This window comes from Ahaetulla prasina, chromosome 2, assembly GCF_028640845.1.
Source record: "Ahaetulla prasina isolate Xishuangbanna chromosome 2, ASM2864084v1, whole genome shotgun sequence".
NCBI classification, from domain to species: domain Eukaryota; kingdom Metazoa; phylum Chordata; class Lepidosauria; order Squamata; family Colubridae; genus Ahaetulla; species Ahaetulla prasina.
Genome location: NC_080540.1, coordinates 286,276,274 through 286,293,817, shown reverse-complemented (window position 1 = coordinate 286,293,817; position 17,544 = coordinate 286,276,274). Strand labels below are relative to the sequence as shown.

The window sequence follows — 17,544 nt, the reverse complement described above, 5'->3', positions numbered from 1 at the left end:
GTCAGATGACTGGGTGGGCGTGGCCAATAACAATAAATAATAAAAATAATAAAGTATCAAAAACAATAAGAGGTATCAAAAACCAACTTTCACACTTTACACACATACAACACAACAAAACACAACTGACTCACACACAGTGTAAAAGCAGCTGCACTTCACACTTCACACAGCCACAAAAAGCTCAAAAACCAACTTTCACACTTTATAAACACACAACTCTCTCTCTCTCACACACACACACACACACACACACACAAAATGCCTCATACAGCTTTCTGAGATTTTGTGTGTTTGTGTAGTTAGAGTGAAACACTACAGAAACACACCAAATCTCAGAAAGCTGCACAAATATTTTATTTTATTATTTTTTTATTTTATTTTATTTTATTTTATTGTGGACTTCAAATCGCAGAGTTCCTCAGCCAGCAAAGCAGGAAGTCAAAGCAAGCTTTTTTTTTTTCTTCAGTAGCTGAAGAAAGGATGGCGTTGCCAGCCTGAAAGAGCAGTAATTATAGGTAAGTGAGGAGGGGGAATTGGCTGGGCATGGGTGGGGGCTTTTGTAAGTGGGGGCTGTTAAAAAGTGAGTTTAAAAACCTGTGAGGATCAGGAAACTCCTCTGGGATCGCCAGAGGAGGCTTTTAAAACCGGGTTTTTTTCTTTTTCCCCCCCCCTTCGGCTGAAGAGGGTTTTTTAAAAAAAAACTTTTAAAGGTTTATGATGATCTCTGCTCAGCCCAGCGATCATCAGAGGTTTTTTTTTTTACTTTTAAAAGCATGTTTCGGCTGAAGAAAAACTTTTAAAGGTAAAAAAAAACCTCTGCTGATGGTGCGGCTCAGCAGAGGCAGGGGGCGGGGCCAGGGATTTTTGCTATCGGTCCTCCGAAGCAGCAGCTGCCATTGCTACCTAATCGGAAAAGCCGGTACGAACCAGGAGCATTTCACCCCTGAATTAGTCCCAAAAATCCTCTTTATTTCAACAGCTGCGAATTATGTTCATTCATAGCCCGTTAATGAGTCACAAATAGTTTGTAAAGAGTCCAACAGAAGTCTGCCACAGTCCTTTGGGATAAGGCTGAAAAGTACCCACCTTTATCTCCCTTGACACGTACCCAATGAACAGCTGCCCATTGCACATGAGCGTGACGGAAACCTGGATGTTTGGGTGCTGGCTTGCACATGCGTGACGGAACATCACTCTCACTGCTCCCGCGTGCATGACGGCCAGCTGACCGGCGCACATGTGTGCACAGGAACATGTAAGAGGAGCCAGTGAGGCCGTGCATTCCACAAGGGGTGGTTCTGCAGTCCACTGGTGGCACACATTTCATAGGTTCGCCAACACGGGTATCGGTCAGTGATAGTGAACCTTTTCGGCACCGAGTGCCCAAACTGGAATGTGCATGCTATGCATGTGTGTGTGTGTGTGCGCCGGAGCGCTGGAAACCTGAAGATCAGTTGGTGGGCGCTCACATGCCTTTTTTTTTTTTTTGGCCAGTTTTCAGGCTGTTTTTGGACCGTTTTCAGGCCGTTGTTCAGGCCATTTTTAGCCCCCCAAAAACAGCCTGAAAATGGGCCCAAAAACAGCCTGTTCTGGAGCCATTTTCAGGCTGTGTTCTGGTGGTCTGGTGCCCATGACCAGAAGAGCGGCTGGCGATGGCGCACGTCCTCACAGAGAGGGCTCTGCTTGCCACCTCTGGCACACGAGCCATAGGTTTGCCATCACGGTGATAGGTAGTCATAACATAACATAACATCAGAGTTGGAAGGGACCTTGGAGGCCTTCTAGTCCAACCCCCTGCCCAGGCAGGAAACCCTACACCATCTCAGTCAGATGGTTATCCAACATTTTCTTAAAAATTTCCAGTGTTGGAGCATTCACAACTTCTGCAGGCAAGTCGTTCCACTGATTAATTGTTCTAACTGTCAGGAAATTTCTCCTTAGTTCTAAGTTGCTTCTTTCCTTGATCAGTTTCCACCCATTGCTTCTTGTTCTACCCTCAGGTGCTTTGGTGAACAGCCTGACTCCCTCTTCTTTGTGGCAGCCCCTGAGATATTGGAACACTGCCATCATGTCTCCCCTAGTCCTTCTTTTTGTTAAACTAGACATACCCAGTTCCTGCAACCGTTCTTCATATGTTTTATCCTCCAGTCCCCTAATCATCTTTGTTGCTGTTCTCTTCTCTGTCCTCAACTTAGGACCCTGATTAAGCCCACAATTTCAGGTATAAGTCGTGATGGTTGTTAACCGGGTCGTATCCAATTTTACAACCTTCTCTACTACTGTCATTATGTGAATGGAGCCGTTGTAAAGCGAACACTGATTATTAAACAAGCCCATTGTTTATTCTGTTGTTGTTTTGCCAGAAATCAGAAGTAAATGCCTGATGGGCTTAATGACCGCCAGGTTCACACACTTTGGCAAGAAAGGTTGTAAAATCGGTCATGGTCACCTGGTGACTCTTTAACAACTTCCACGGCTTAACAACCTTAAGTTCAGGTTCCAATTACGGTCATAAATCAAGGACTTGTGGTGCCTTTAATCCTTTATATCAGGAATTTGGCAACCTGAGGAAATTGGGTGAAGCGCCTGTCCTCTTTTGTTGGCCTCTGAAGCTACTTTTTTTTTTATTATTTGAATTTATATCCCGCCCTTCTCCGAAGACTCAGGGCGGCTTGCACTATGTCAAGCAATAGTCTTCATCCATTTGTATATTATCTACAAAGTCAACTTATTGCCCCCAACAATCTGGGTCCTCATTTTACCTACCTTATAAAGGATGGAAGGCTGAGTCAACCTTGGGCCTGGTGGGACTTGAACCTGCAGTAATTGCAAGCAGCTGTGTTAATAACAGACAGACTTAGTCTGCTGAGCCACCAGAGGCCCCTGTGACCATAACTGCTGAAAACCGGCCAAATGACTCCCTGCCATCTTGAGATTGGAAATGCCACAAACTGACAATCCCAAAGGTGCTTTTTCAAGAGGCAACTGGATTTGCTTGTTGTTGTTTTGCCAGAAATCAGAAGTAAATGCCTGATGGGCTTAATGACCGCCAGGTTCACACACTTTGGCAAGAAAGGTTGTAAAATCGGTCATGGTCACCTGGTGACTCTTTAACAACTTCCACGGCTTAACAACCTTAAGTTCAGGTTCCAATTACAGTCATAAATCAAGGACTTGTGGTGCCTTTAATCCTTTATATCAGGAATTTGGCAACCTGAGGAAATTGGGTGAAGCGCCTGTCTTCTTTTGCTGGCCTCTGAAGCTACTTTTTTTATTATTATTTGCATTTATATCCTGCCCTTCTCCGAAGACTCAGGGCGGCTTACACTATGTCAAGCAATAGTCTTCATCCATTTGTATATTATATACAAAGTCAACTTATTGCCCCCCCAACAATCTGGGTCCTCATTTTACCTACCTTATAAAGGATGGAAGGCTGAGTCAACCTTGGGCCGGGCTTGAACCTGCAGTAATTGCAGGTAGCTGTGTTTTTAATAACAGGCTATGTTACAGCCTGAGCTATTCCGGCCCCCTTTGAAGATGTTTCGCTTTTCATCTCCTGAAAAAGCACCTTTGGGACAACCATGACCGGATGACTGAGAAACACTGCAGTTTTTTACAAACTGACAATATCCTTTTCTCTAAACATGGAGGGAGGGGGCTGGGAAAAGGGGAAAAAAAACCAAAATTCTATTTTGCATCCCTTCACCCCCCCCCCCCCAATGTTGAGTGAAGTTCTCGAGCCCCCAAAAACCTTGCCTATCTCTTCTTGACATTAGACCAAATGTGGGCCTGCTGTGTATTGAAGACAAACTTCCTCACACCCTCTGGCAGGGTTTTTATGTTGTTTGTTTTAACATCTTTAATCCAGTCTTGCAATCGGTCACAAAGTTTACCAGGGTCATGGGCATAACGGAATTGATCACTGAAGGCGTTAGAAACCCTCCCAGATCCACCTGGACGATCATCATAAATTTGGTGTGTTCTGGGTTCCTGAAAGAGAAGAATTGGGTTTTATATCAAGAGTTCTGAGGAACCTTCCTCCCCACCTTCTCTGAATCGAGTGTGGATCGATGGGTTTTAACCTCTGGGAAGTGCAGGAATCCCTTTGACCCTTTCCTCCTTCTCTTCCCCAAAAGGCGATCGATAGAGTCTGCTGGTTCCCTCTCTCCAAATTTCTCCACCTAACCCAGGGCTGTCAAACTCAAGGTATTGGGATGGTGCTTAAATCCAGCCTGGGGTGCTGGCCTAGAAATATCAAAGGATCGGCCCATGGTGCTTCTGGTGGCTAAAGTGGGCTGTGTGTGCCCTCCCCCATGCCTCATTTTCACCCTCCATGGCTGCCTGCAGCACTCTGTTGGTGAAAACATGTTAAAAAACAGGCTGAAAACAGCCAGCAGTGTGCTGCAGGAGGACATGGAGGGTGGAAACGACTCAGGGGAGCCGCACGCAGATCCCCCATGCCCCATTTTGACTGGTAGGGTGCTGCAGGAGGCATCCATCCCACCCACCCACCACTGCCGGGGGGCCCCACCGGCCCATGAAGAACTACAATGCTGATCCGACCCTCGAAGAAATCCAGTTTGACACCCTTGACCTAACCCATCTGATCATAGTTTAATCTTGGCTTCCAGCATTCAAACTTTGGGTTTGCAAGGCTTTCTCCAACAAACTTTTTAAAGATGTGTAGAAAATGTTACATTCACACATTCAGGTAATAACATCAAGCCGTCATCTGACACTTCTGGAAAATGAGTAGAGTCAGGATCATTTAGAGCAGGGGTCTCCAACCTTGGTCCCTTTAAGACTTGTGGACTTCAACTCCCAGAGTTCCTGCTGGCTGAGGAACTCTGGGAGTTGAAGTCTACAAGTCTTAAAGGGACCAAGGTTGGAGACCCCTGATTTAGAGTGCTTCCAGCTTTCAGGTTAAATGTTTTCCCAGGAATAAATTTGTTTTGCAATACAGCAGCTCAAAATCCTTACTCTGGTAGTGGGCGACAGGCGTAGCCAGAAGAGAAAGTGGTGCCCCGAATATAAGCTGGAGTTGGAAGAAAATCGGGATGAACCACACTGATGGCTATAAGAAAGAACAAAGCAAACGTTGAAATCTTTTTAAAGAGCCATGCTCTCTGAATCTGAGAGCCGTCCAAATATGAAGTCCATTTTTATTAAACCACAGACTATGCTGATCATTGAACTGGAAGGAAAAGGTGTTTATGTATCCAAACTGTTGTGTCTGCGCCCCCCGAGGCTGGCCTCCTGCCAGAAAGTAACTTGGAAAGTGACGGGGAAGGGCCATCAGGACTTATCTCGGGAGCACCGGCTTCCCTGGCTCAGCTCCAGGAGCCAGAAACAGGCCAGGTGGAGGAGATAACAAAGTCTCCGTCCCCTGACTCTTTCCCCCCCACACACCTCCAGACCCAGCTGATGGCAATCAGGCCTGGCTGGACCCTAGGTTTCGTAGGCAGGAGAGGCAGGAACAACAGAAGCAGGGGTGGGGCAGGCCTAGGAAGTGCTGAGTTATGGAGCCACACCCCACAGGATATAAAGGCATCAAGAGCTGCTGTGCCTCTTTGTAGCAGGAAAATTTACTGTTTAACTGAGAGCTGAAGTACTGTTTGTTCCTGGGTGACTCATCGGTGTCGAGGGAGATAACAGAGACACTTGGCAGACGCTCGCTCTTTTGCTGCCAGAGCTGATAGTGCCGGCTAATTAAGCCATCACTCGGACGGAGGCGAGGGGGGACAGAACATAGTTTGGGTACCTTTTTTTTGGCAGTATGACACCATCAAAGTTTTGGGGTTTTTTACATTTAAAAGCATTTTTTCTTCTGCCGAAAGAATGCATTTAAAAGTAAAAAAAAAGCCTCTGATGATCGCGCGGCTCAGCTGGAATTGTTAGAACCCTTTAAAAACATTTTTTCTACAACCTCTTAGGCCGAAGAGGTCTTAAAAAATGCTTTTAAAAGGTTCTGGCGATCAGGCAACTCAGCTGGGATCACCAGAAGAGCCTTTTAAAAGCTTTTTTTCCTCTGGAGATCCCAGCAGAGATGCCTGATGATCACAGGCTTTTAAAAGCATTTTTTTACAACCACTTTGGCTGAAGAGATTGTAGAAAAAATGTTTTTTAAAAGTAAAAAAAAAAAAAGTTGGCCATGCCTATCCAGTCACATTACCCACCACCCCACCAAGCCACGCCCACAGAACTGGTAATAACAAATTTTACATTTCACTCCGATTCAACTCAATTTAATTATTCAAAATAATGGGAAACTATTTTAATTTTTGTCATTCACATTTTCTCCTTCCTTTGGCATCCTTTCTTTAATGATTCTATTAGACTTTTCTTCAATATTAGTGTAACTCTTGCCCCACGGGCGAGATGGCTGTAGCGAGTTGGCCGTAGCGAGTTGGCCATGGCAAGTTGGCTGCAATGAGTTATTGTAGATCCCCCCTGACAGTCCTTCTGATGAACTCTGACATAAAAGATAGGGTGATGACATGATCTAAATCAGGGGTGTCCAACCTTGGCAACTTTGAGACCTGGCTGGCAGGGGAATTCTGGAAGTAGAAGTCTACAGGTCTTAAAGTTGCCAAGCTTAGACAACCCTGGTCTGTGATAGATGGAATCTTATACCCCATGGGTCCTCAGAAACTACTTTCTGAATAAATGGAACAGATTAAAAGGGGAAATAATTGACTTCTTAAACAATTTCACCATTCAGAATAGTGTTTCTCAACTTTAACACAACTTCAAGATGTGTGGATTTCAACTTCCAGAATTCTGGGAATTGAACTCCGTATATCTTAAAGTTGCTAAGGTTGAAATACGCTGCTTTAGACTCTTGAAAGACTGGGGAAATGGAGCTGTTCCATAAGATTTAGGGTACCCAGTTTATCACTTAAAGCACCATCAATCTCATCAAAATAATAAAAAGCAGCAAAATTGGGGGACTTGCCACTCATATTTTGTTTGTTTGTTTGTTTACATTTATACCCCGCCCTTCTCCGAAGACCCAGGGCGGCTTACAATGTATAAGGCAATAGTCTCATTCTATTTGTATATTTTTTTACAAAGTCAACTTATTGCCCCCCCAACAATCTGGGTCCTCATTTTACCTACCTTATAAAGGGTGGAAGGCTGAGTCAACCTTGGGCCGGGCTCGAACCTGCAGTAATTGCAGGCTCTGTGTTCTAATAACAGGCTTCTCTACAGCCTGAGCTATCCCGGCCCCTATCAACTCTATCAACTGCATTCCACTGGCAAGGTATAGTGATATGAGTTTGAAGGGACATTGTTGTATTGGGACAAGGACAGAGGACTTAGTAGTTTGTCAGGTGCAAATGATCAGGACTAAACTGTTTTAAGTTGCACTCAAAAAGATTTATAGCTCAAGCTTATACATAAGAATCTAGTGAACTACTGTTCAATGCTACATTAGGGGTAGATAAGGGTCAACAGAATTCAAGAGGGGATTGACTTAAACCATTTGTGGGAATGTAACAATTCTAGGCTGATGGCTCACTTAACTCTGCCCCCAAGTTCTGCCTGTTCTTTTCCTACAGTTGTTTAACTAATTGCATTCATCTGTCTTTCCTGAATATTTGTGCCTGCACACACACATTTCTCCCTTAAACACCATAATTTTTATTTTCTCCCAGTAAACAATTACTTACAGTTTGTGGTCATTAAATTTTCATCATAGGTTTTTACGTGCAGCAGATAGACAAAATCTCTTGGCGAAACCATCCCAAAGCCGTAACTGTGAGTAATACTGCGATAAATAAAGGTGTCCTATGATTTAATTTAAAAAAGTCCACCAATGAAAATGCTGCCTAGTGAATTAAAACAGGTAGGCTGTCAGCTTAGGAAAAAAAGTATAAATCAAATTATGCAATTTTTTTAGCCTGAAATATTTTTTATTGCCCATCAGTGGACCTTACTTAAAAACTAGATTTGTAAAGTCATGTTTTTATGTATGAACTATCAGTGACTGTCTTAAACACTCTTCACTGCAATTCTTCACTGAATAAATTAAGGCACTACATATAATTGACACAGAACAAATATCCTTCATGTATCTATAAAGAATATGACCTGCTAATAGTTTATAGAGAACTTTAAATTGCTACATCCTGCTTGCCACTAATCACCCATTCAACAAATTTTTTATGCAGAAGAAAAATGTTACTTAATGATTCCAAACATTAGATGACCCTAAAGTAGAATAACTGGGCACCAAAACTATCAGGTTCAATCGGGTTTTTATATAAAGTTGGTTCTTTTAGTAAAGGTTTCCATGATTGGTTGCAAGAACCTTTCTTGTATTTTTAGAAACAATTCTAAAGATCAAGCTCATTGGTTATGTTCACACATGCCTAACTTGGTTATTGAATTAATCCATATTTACATGGATATTTTCACTGAACACTAAAACATAAAGTAACAAATTGTTCTCCTAACCATGAAAACAATTAACCAGTGGAACAATTTGCCTTCAGAAGTTTTTATTTTTATTTATTTATTTATTTTTGTCACAACATCATATAAAAAGGATTATATAGTATATAAACATATATATGAGTAAATATTAGGAGGTATAAGCATCAATATATATATAGGAAGAAGAAAAGAAAAGAAAAAACAAAAACAAAAACAATAGGACAGGAACGGTAGGCACGTTTGTGCGCTTATGCACGCCCCTTATGGTCCTCTTAGAATGGGGTGAGGTCAATAGTAGAAAGTTTTTGGTTGTGGGTGCTTCATTACTGGAAACTTTTAAGAAGAGACCATTTGTCTGGAATGGTATGGAGCAGAGGTGTCAAACTCACATGGTCATGGCGGCATCACGTGATGTATCCCGACTTTTCCCCCCTTCGCTAAACCAGGCGTGGGCATGGCCAGCACATGACACATCCGGCCCATGGGCCAGGAGTTTGACAGCCCTGGTATAATCTCCTGCTTGAATAGGTGGTAGGACCAGTGGTGAAATCCAAAATTTTTTACTACCGGTTCTGTGGGTGTGCCTTGGTGGGCATAGTGTGGCTTGGTGGACGTGGCTTGGTGGGCGTGGCAAGGGAAGGAATCTCCATTCCCACCCCACTTCAGGGAAAGGGTACTGCAAAATCCCCATTCCCTCCCCACTCTGGGGCCAGCCAGAGATGGTATTTGCTGGTTCTCCGAACTGCTCAAAATTTCTGCTACCGGTTCTCCAGAACCTGTCAGAACCTGCTGGATTTCACCCCTGGGTTGGACTAGAAGACCTCCTAGGTCCTTTCCAACTCTATTATTCTGTTTCCTGTCAGGTATTATGCCAATGTTTTTCAACATTGGCAAATTTAAAATTTCAACTCCCAGAATGCTGGCTGGGAAATTCTGGAAGTTGAAGTCCACACATCTTAAAGTTGTCAGGGTTGGAGAACACTGCATTATAATCCCAAAATGAAGAAGGAGCGGGCTTTTCAGGATCATAGTGGTATGCCTACACAGATATTAGATTTAAACAGACTCTGCATATTGTGCGAACATAAGCAAATTGTCTCTTTTCATATCTATGGAGATTCTCAATCTTCCTGGTCGTGGTTATCCCAAAGGTGGTTTTTCAAGAGGCAACTGGACTTTTTTTTTTTTTTTTGAAGATGTTTCACTTCTCATCCAAGAAGCTTCTTCAGCTCTGACTGGATGGCGGGGAATGGGAGGATTTATATTCCTTTGCAGACAGCTGGTCATTTGTATCCTTTTAAGAGAGTCATTGAGGCCACATGGAGATTTCTCCGTGTCCTCAGGGTCACCTGAATAGTGCAAATGGATGTAGAGGCTTCTTGGAACTGCTGAAAGGATTGTATTGTGGAGCTTTGCTTTCTGCAGGATGTTTTCTGTCCTGTGTCCCTTCACTGATGAACACAAGTGCAGTGTTGGGGATGAGTTTGTGTGGTCCCATCTCAAACTGAAGCGCAAATGGTTCCTATAGTAATTATATAATTATGCTGGAAATCTGTTCATACTCCAACATTCAACAGTGTTCATCCCAAAGTGCATAGCTAAATGTCTATGGAGATTCCCAGCCATTCGGGTCATAGTTGTCCCAAAGGTGATTTTTCAAGAGGCAACTGGACTTCCTTGCTTTTTTCTTTGAACACGTGTTTTTCATGTATCGTGGTAGTGTAGAGATGGTTTTAATGAAACAGCCAGCCAATTATGCACTTCAATCACAAGGTGAAAGAAAATAGACAAAGGACCTGCTTCACGCCTAGCCATAATACATCATAGTTTTGCCTAATGTTTAAATGCAGCTTTGGTTTTCCATTTTATCCTAAAATTGCATATTTTTCTTGCACAGACTTCAACTGTGGACTTCAACTCCCCAGAATTCCTGAACCAGCGGGGCGGGTTCAGGAATTCTGGGAGTGAAGTCCGTAAGTCATAAAGGGGCCATTGTTCCTCACCCCTGCTGTAGTAGTATGTGGCAGTGAACTTGGGAAACAGGAGGAGGAGCTATAGACTAAATAATCATCATGTAAAAGATATTTTAGTCCAGAGTGGACTTTTCCTTAAATTTCCAAACAATAAAAGAAAAAAAGGGAGCAAAAAATTTCAGATTTATAAAATTTTGTTACTGTACAGTTACAATAAAGATAGAGCTAGTACTCATAGTTGTACACTCTTCCCCAGACTACCTTGAAAGGCTAATAGAGGGCAACCATTGAGTACCAGAAGGTTCACTATCTATATCAGATGAGGAACGTCAGCCATTTTAGGACTTGTGAGTTCAACTCCCAGAATTCCTGAACCATGCTGGTTCAGGAATTCTGGGAGTTGATGTCTACAAGTCATAGAAGCAATAGTTCCCCATCTCTAATTCATATCCTCAAATAACACTCCAAAGTCAGCTAATTGTTGTCTTGTGTTTCAGTTCCCCTAGAAACAGCTACCCTATGAAAAAAAAAGCAATTTGCTAAATGCTAAATTGCAGCTGCTCTTCCTTATCTCGCTGAATCACCTGGTCAATTCTTTCTACAATTTTATACGACTGCAACGATTTGTCCCACTTGCTGCGATACTCAGGCTGGTAAACAAAAGGAAATAATTCGTGAGGGGGTACTTCCAGCAATGCTTCTGCCCGGTATCTGGAAACAAACATTTCAGGGTTAATTGAACAGAGGATGATTGCCAATATATCTCTGCGGAAAAGCCTTTCTAAATTCTCTAGGGATAAATTGTTGTGGGGAAGAAAGTGTTTTTTGGGGGGGATTTTGTATGCCCCTTTTGTTAAAGAGTGAGAGTTGCTAAAGAGTTGAGAGCAGTGATGGACTGCGGTTTAGACCGGTTCGGGAAAACCGGTAGTTGTGACCTGAGGGTGGGGGTGGACCCGCCCCGCCCACCTGCTCTGGGGCTATGCCGTCCTATTTAGCTGTGTTTTTAAGCCATTTGCATACGTGCAAGCGCACGCACGTGAGCAAAATGCATGCGCGCGTGTACTTGCACGCATTCAGGGTCACCTGGGTGTGGAGCCTTCTTGGCTGGAGGATATCTACTGCCCTGTGTCCCTTCACTATTGGAGACAGGTGCAAGGTTATTGGGGATGAGTCTGTGCTGCCTGCATCTCAAACTGAAGAGCAAATGTCTGCAGTTTTTCTGGAAATCTGTTCAATCTCGCCTGCACCATTCTAAGGGTGTTCATCCCAAAGTGCACAGCTAAAAATCTATGGAGATTCTCAGTCATCCAGATTATGGTTGTCCCAAGAGTGCTTTTTCAGGAGGTACCTGAAAAAGCATCTTTGGGACAACCATGACCTGGATGATTGAGAAACTCCATAGACTATTAAGAACTGTCTTGCTTAGCAACAGAAATTTGGGGTTCAATTGTGGTTGTAAATCAAGGACTACCTGAGAGATAGTTGACTCCTCAGCTGATGAAGATGTCAAACCATGGCCCCTCCCTTTGATTCATATAAATAGTATCCTATTAAAAAGTAAAGGTTCTCCTTGCACATATGTGCTAGTTGTTCCCAACTCTAGGGGGCGGTGCTCATCTCCATTTCAAAGCTGAAGAGCCTGCGCTGTCCGAAGATGTCTCCGTGGTCATGTGGCCGGCATGGCTAAATGCCAAAGGTGCACGGAACGCTCTTTCCTTCCCACCAAAGGTGGTCCCTATTTTCCTACTTGCATTTTTTACCTGATTTCGAACTGCTAGGTTGGCAGAAGCTGGGACAAGTAACGGGAGCTCACCAGTGGTGGGTTTCAAAAAATTTTACTACCAGTTTTGTGGGTATGGCTTGGTGGGCATGGCTTAGTGGGCGTGGCAGGGGAAGGATACTGTAAAATCTCCATTCCCACCCCACTCCAGGGGAAGGATACTGTAGAATCCCCATTTCCTCCCAATCAGCTGGGACTTGGGAGGCAGAGAAAAGATGAGGGCGGGACCAGTCAGAGGTTGGATTTACTGGTTCTCCGAACTACTCAAAATTTCCGCGACTGGTTCTCCAGAACTGGTCAGAACATGCTGAAACCCACCTCTAGAGCAGGGGTCTCCAACCTTGGCAACTTTAAGACTTGTGAACTTCAACTCCCAGAGTTCCTCAGCCAGCTTGTGGACTTCAACTCCCAGAGTTCCTGGGAGTTGACGTCCACAAGTCTTAAAGTTGCCAAGGTTGAAGACACCTGCTCTAGAGCTCACCCCATTACACGGCACTAGGGATTCGAGCCACTGAACTGCCGACCTTTCGATCGACAAGCTCAGCATCTTAGCCACTGCATCCCAAAGTATCCTATTACACGATGTCTGTTTGTGAAGGCAACCTTCTTTAGTTGTTCTCAGAATAGAGAAGCCTCTTTCAAAGTATCCTGCTTGTTGATGCTGCTCTTCACAGCTCTGGTGGGTAACCAAAGGCATCGAAAGCAAAAGTGATACTTACAGGAGTCCTGGAAATTCTGTTGAAGGTTTGGCCAGGACATCCATTTGTTTCTCAAATAGAGAAGAAAGCGAACAGGAATTAATAACCATTCTATATCTCTGCAATATCCGTATAATTTTAACTGCATAAAGTATTGTTTCATTCCTACTAGCAAAACTACGTACTCTGCAAGGAAACTTATTCCTAAATAAAGACATAGGCTGAATGAAAGGAATCAGTGGCATTTCAAAAACTCCGGAAAAGCTTTCTGTATTTTTTTTTAATAAGTAACCATCTTCTACCTAGGAGTGTCTGTGGAAATTCTCAGTCATCCAGGTCGTGGTTGTCCCAAAGGTGCTTTTTCGAAAAGCAACTGGACTTTGTTTTTCCTTGAAGACATTTTGTTTCTCATCCGAGAAGCTTCTTTAGTTCTGGAGAACTGAAGAAACCGAAGAAACTTCTTGGAGGAGAAGCGAAACGTCTTCAAGGAAAAACAAAGCCCCGTTGCCTTTTGAAAAAGCACCTTTGGGACATCCTGCCTAGGAGGGCGTCTCTATGCTCTAGCATCCTCTTTTTCATTTTATTTGCAAGGGACAACTAGTTCAAATAAGACAAACATAGATCATTTTCTTACCGTTGATTTTACCACTTTCCATCCTTCTGTATCATGGAGATAGAAAAGAACTTTTGCGGAGACCTCTTCAGCTTTTTCCTTATAATCCATCTAACTGGAAAGTTATGAAAGCAATGCATGTATCAGTGGCATGGGATATCCCAACAGCAGCACAGAAAAATGGAGAGATTTTTCTCTCCAGTGTTCCCTCAAAGGAACTTCTATTCAAAGTTTTTAAGCACGTGTGCAATAGCGCACACACACACCTGCAATAGCACCCACACACACACCAGAGGTGGCTTTCAGCAGGTTCTGACCAGTTCTGGAGAACCGGTAGCAGAAATTTTGAGTAGTTCGCAGAACCGGTAAATCCCACCTCTGACTGGCCCCACCCCCATCTATTCTTTGCCTCCCGAGTCCCAGCTGATCGTGAGGAAATGGGGATTTTGCAGTATCCTTCCCCTGGAGTGGGAAGAGAAATGGAGATTTTGCAGTATCCTTCCCCTGGAGTGGGGAGGGAATGGAGATTTTGCAGTATCCTTCCCCTGAAGTGGGGAGGGAATGGAGATTTTGCAGTATCCTTCCCCTGGAGTGGGATGGGAATGGAGATTTTGCAGTATCCTTCCCCTGGAGTGGGGTGGAAATGGAGATTTTGCAGTATCCTTCCCCTGAAGTGGGGTGGAAATGGAGATTTTGCAGTATCCTTCCCCTGGAGTGGGGAGGGAATGGAGATTTTGCAGTATCCTTCCCCTGGAGTGGGATGGGAATGGAGATTTTGCAGTATCCTTCCCCTGGAGTGGGGTGGGAATGGAGATTTTACAGTATCCTTCCCTTGCCATGCCCACCAAGCCACACCCACAGAACCGGTAGTAAAAAACATTTGAAACCCACCACTGACCCACACACTGAACCAGGGCAGGCTTCTTCAACTTGATGCCCTCTAGAAGGAACTGGGGCTATAGTTCCCAGAGTTCTCGAATCAAGATGGCCAGGCTGGGAATTCTGGGAGTTGTAGTCTCAACATAGCTGAAGTATGCCAGTTGGAAGGCTATTGTGAACTCATCCAAAACCCACTTCCTAATATTCTATCACCATTTCCACACGATTGTGTCCTACTTTCAGGGAATGCTTGTAATACAGGCGACTTCAAATCCCCTGTTGGCTTTGTAATCCGTGAATATCTTTGTGAATCAAGCTGTAACAATCCCTTTAAAAGATTAGCTCCCACCTGAGAGAGAAAGAAGAAAGGGAAGAGGATAGGAGGAAAGGTAGGGGAAATAAGAATAGGAGAAAAGGTTAGCTAGAGTGAAAGTAGGGAGATGGTGGAGAAAGGAAGGGGAAGTAGAGAAAGAGTAGGAGAGAAGAGAAGAAAGTAGGTAGGATGAAAGGAGGGAGGGAAAAGAGTGTGAAGGAGAAGAAAGGATTGCTGTGAAAAGGAAAAGATGAAATGAAAGAAGGGCAACCCCGAACATATTTGAATATAAAAATTGAAATAGTTAAAAAAAAAAGAATGAAAGAGAATGAACAGTAATAAAAACGGAGATATTAGAACTTGAGGGCGAAAGAAGATTAATAAAAATTATGAAAAAAGAACATATTGGCAAAAATTGTAACTAAGTAAAATATATTTGAATATATTGAATTGTATAAGGTATGATATGGCCAATACTCTGTTCATAAATCATGTATATGTGTAGGGGGGAAACTAAAAAATCAATAAAAACTTGTTCAAAAGAAAAAGATTAGCTCCCACCTGAGTCTTGCATTATATTGTTTTCTTGACTGCAGCATGAAGTGGTTTGCTACTGATTTCTCTCAGAAAGTTCATTTGATCCTCTGGTCCAGGGGTCTCCAATCTTGGTCCCTTTAAGACTTGTGGACTTCAACTCCCAGAGTTCCTCAGCCAGCAGGAACTCTGGGAGTTGAAGTCCACAAGTCTTAAAGGGACCAAAGTTGGAGACCTCTGCTCTGGTCCACTTTCCCAGGATTTTCTTTAAAAAAACCCTTCGATTGTTTATTAAAGCAGCGCATAAAAATACTTGAGTAGGGTCAGAATGGATGGGAGATCTCTAAGAAGACCTCAAACTCTAAGAATATCTGAGATTTTCCAGGACAAACTGCCATCAGATGTCTGTGGAGATTCTCAGTCATCCAGGTCATGGTTGGCCCAGAGGTGTTTTTTAAGAGGCAATGGGACTTTCTGGTTTTTCTTTGAAAGGTGTTTCGCTTCTTTTTCTTTTCCTTTTAAATATATGTATTTATTAGTTTATAATATAACATAGAAAGACAATACAAAAGCAAATATTTGGGAAATTAGGGAGGGAAAAGCGCCTTTGGTACAGTTTGAATAAGACATTATGATCTATGCTCAACTTTTTACTTTTTCATAATAGTAGGAACTAGCCATTTCTGTAACGACGAAGACAACTTTTTGACTGGATGGTGGGGGAATGGAAGGATTTATATTCCTGTAACTTTGTTGCTTGTATCCTTATGATTTATACTGATATTGTTTCCTAATTGCTTATTTGTACCCTATGACTATCATTAAGTGTTGTATTATTAAGTGTTAAATTTGTACCCTATGAATATCATTAAGTGTTGTAAGTGTTGTACCTTGATGAAGGTATCTTTTCTTTTATATACACTGAGAGCATATGCACCAAGACAAATTCCTTGTGTGTCCAATTTATTTATTTATTTATTTATTTAATTTGATTTTCATACCGCCCTTCTCCCGAAGGACTCAACAATTTTATAAATAGAATTAAAAAAACATTTTAAAAAACCTATTCAAATTGGCTAACCCCATTTAAAAACTATAATTGAAAGATAATAAAAACCCCAATTTAGGGTATATTAGGGTATGTAGTGTATTAGGCCAGTCCTGCGCGGTGAAACAAAAAGGTCTTGAGTTCACGGCGGAAGGTCCGGAGGTCGGGAAGTAATCGTAACCCCAGAGGAAGCTCATTCCAGAGGGTAGGTGCTCCCACAGAGAAGGCTCTCCCCCTGGGGGTCGCCAGCCGACATTGTTTGGCTGACGGCACCCTGAGGAGACCCTCCCTGTGTGAGCGCACAGGTCGGTGGAAGGCTATCGATGGCAGCATGCGGTCCCGTAAATAGCCCGGTCCTATGCCATGGAGCGCTTTAAAGGTAGTAACCAGCACCTTGAATTGCACCCAGAAGACCACCGGCAACCAGTGCAGCTTGTGCAGGAGAGGTGTTATATGGGAGCCACGAGCGGCTCCCTCTATTACCCGTGCAGCCACATTCTGGACCAGTTATTTTATTTTATTTTATTTATTTATTTTGTCAGAACAATATATGTAAGTATCATACAGAAAGGTTTTATAGTATATAAACATATATATGAGTAAATATTAGGAGGTATAAGCATATATATATATAGGAAGAAGAAAAGAAAAACAATAGGACAGGAACGGTAGGCACGTTTGTGCGCTTATGCACGCCCCTTATGGTCCTCTTAGGAATGGGGTGAGGTCAATAGTAGAAAGTTTTAGGATAAAGTTTTTAGGATTATGGGAAGAGACCACAGAGTCAGGTAAAGTGTTCCAAGCACTGATGATTCTGTTACAGAAGTCATATTTTCTGCAATCTAGATTAAAGCGGTTAACATTAAGTTTAAATCTATTGGTTGCTCTTGTATTATTGCAATTAAAGCTGAAGTAGTCTTTAACAGGAAGGACATTACAATAGATGATTCTATGAGTTAAACTTAGGTCTTGTCGAAGGCGACGGAGCCTCTGGGTGCTCTTCAAGGGGAGCCCCATGTAGAGAGCGTTGGCCAATCACACTTGGCCAATAAAATTCTATCCTATCCCATCCCATCCCATCCCATCCCATCCCATCCCATCCCACCCTACCCTACCCTACCCTACCCTACCTACCCTATCCTATCCTATCTTCCTTCAAGACAGCTGGTCCTGTCAGAGCTGAAGAAGCTTCTCGGATGAGAAGCGAAACGTCTCCAAAGAAAAACCAAGAAGTCCAGTTGCCTCTTGAAAAAAGCACCTT

At 43.0% G+C, this 17,544-nt stretch overlaps 2 protein-coding genes across 3 annotated transcripts in view; one reads left to right on the top strand and one right to left on the bottom strand.

Moving 5' to 3' along the window:
* The first annotated feature begins 499 nt into the window (after positions 1–499).
* The window catches only part of C2H18orf54 (chromosome 2 C18orf54 homolog), a 43,542-nt gene continuing 26,497 nt past the window's right edge, over positions 500–17,544 (top strand). For both annotated transcript variants that reach the window (XM_058170744.1, XM_058170743.1), the window contains exons 1-2: positions 500–518; positions 7,709–7,767. The gene's annotated coding sequence lies outside the window, so the exon portion shown is untranslated. The remainder of the gene's footprint in view (positions 519–7,708; positions 7,768–17,544) is intronic.
* Positions 3,843–17,531, bottom strand: STARD6 (StAR related lipid transfer domain containing 6). Its single transcript, XM_058168105.1, has 7 exons — positions 17,418–17,531; positions 13,531–13,624; positions 12,918–12,967; positions 11,003–11,129; positions 7,680–7,797; positions 4,987–5,080; positions 3,843–3,996 (listed from the first exon to the last, which is right to left on the bottom strand). The coding sequence occupies exons 2-7, from the start codon at positions 13,618–13,620 to the stop codon at positions 3,843–3,845; spliced, it is 633 nt and encodes a 210-aa protein (XP_058024088.1). The 5' UTR covers positions 13,621–13,624; positions 17,418–17,531.

Bases quoted from the DNA above. Each gene is read 5' to 3' on its own strand.
- STARD6 (XM_058168105.1), bottom strand. From the start codon at position 13,620: ATGGATTATAAGGAAAAAGCTGAAGAGGTCTCCGCAAAAGTTCTTTTC. The intron at 7,798-11,002 runs GTGATTCAGCGA...ATTAAATCATAG, and splicing joins TTGTAGAAAGAATTGACCAG to GACACCTTTATTTATCGCAG. The intron at 5,081-7,679 runs GTAAGTAATTGT...TCTTTCTTATAG, and splicing joins AAATTTAATGACCACAAACT to CCATCAGTGTGGTTCATCCC.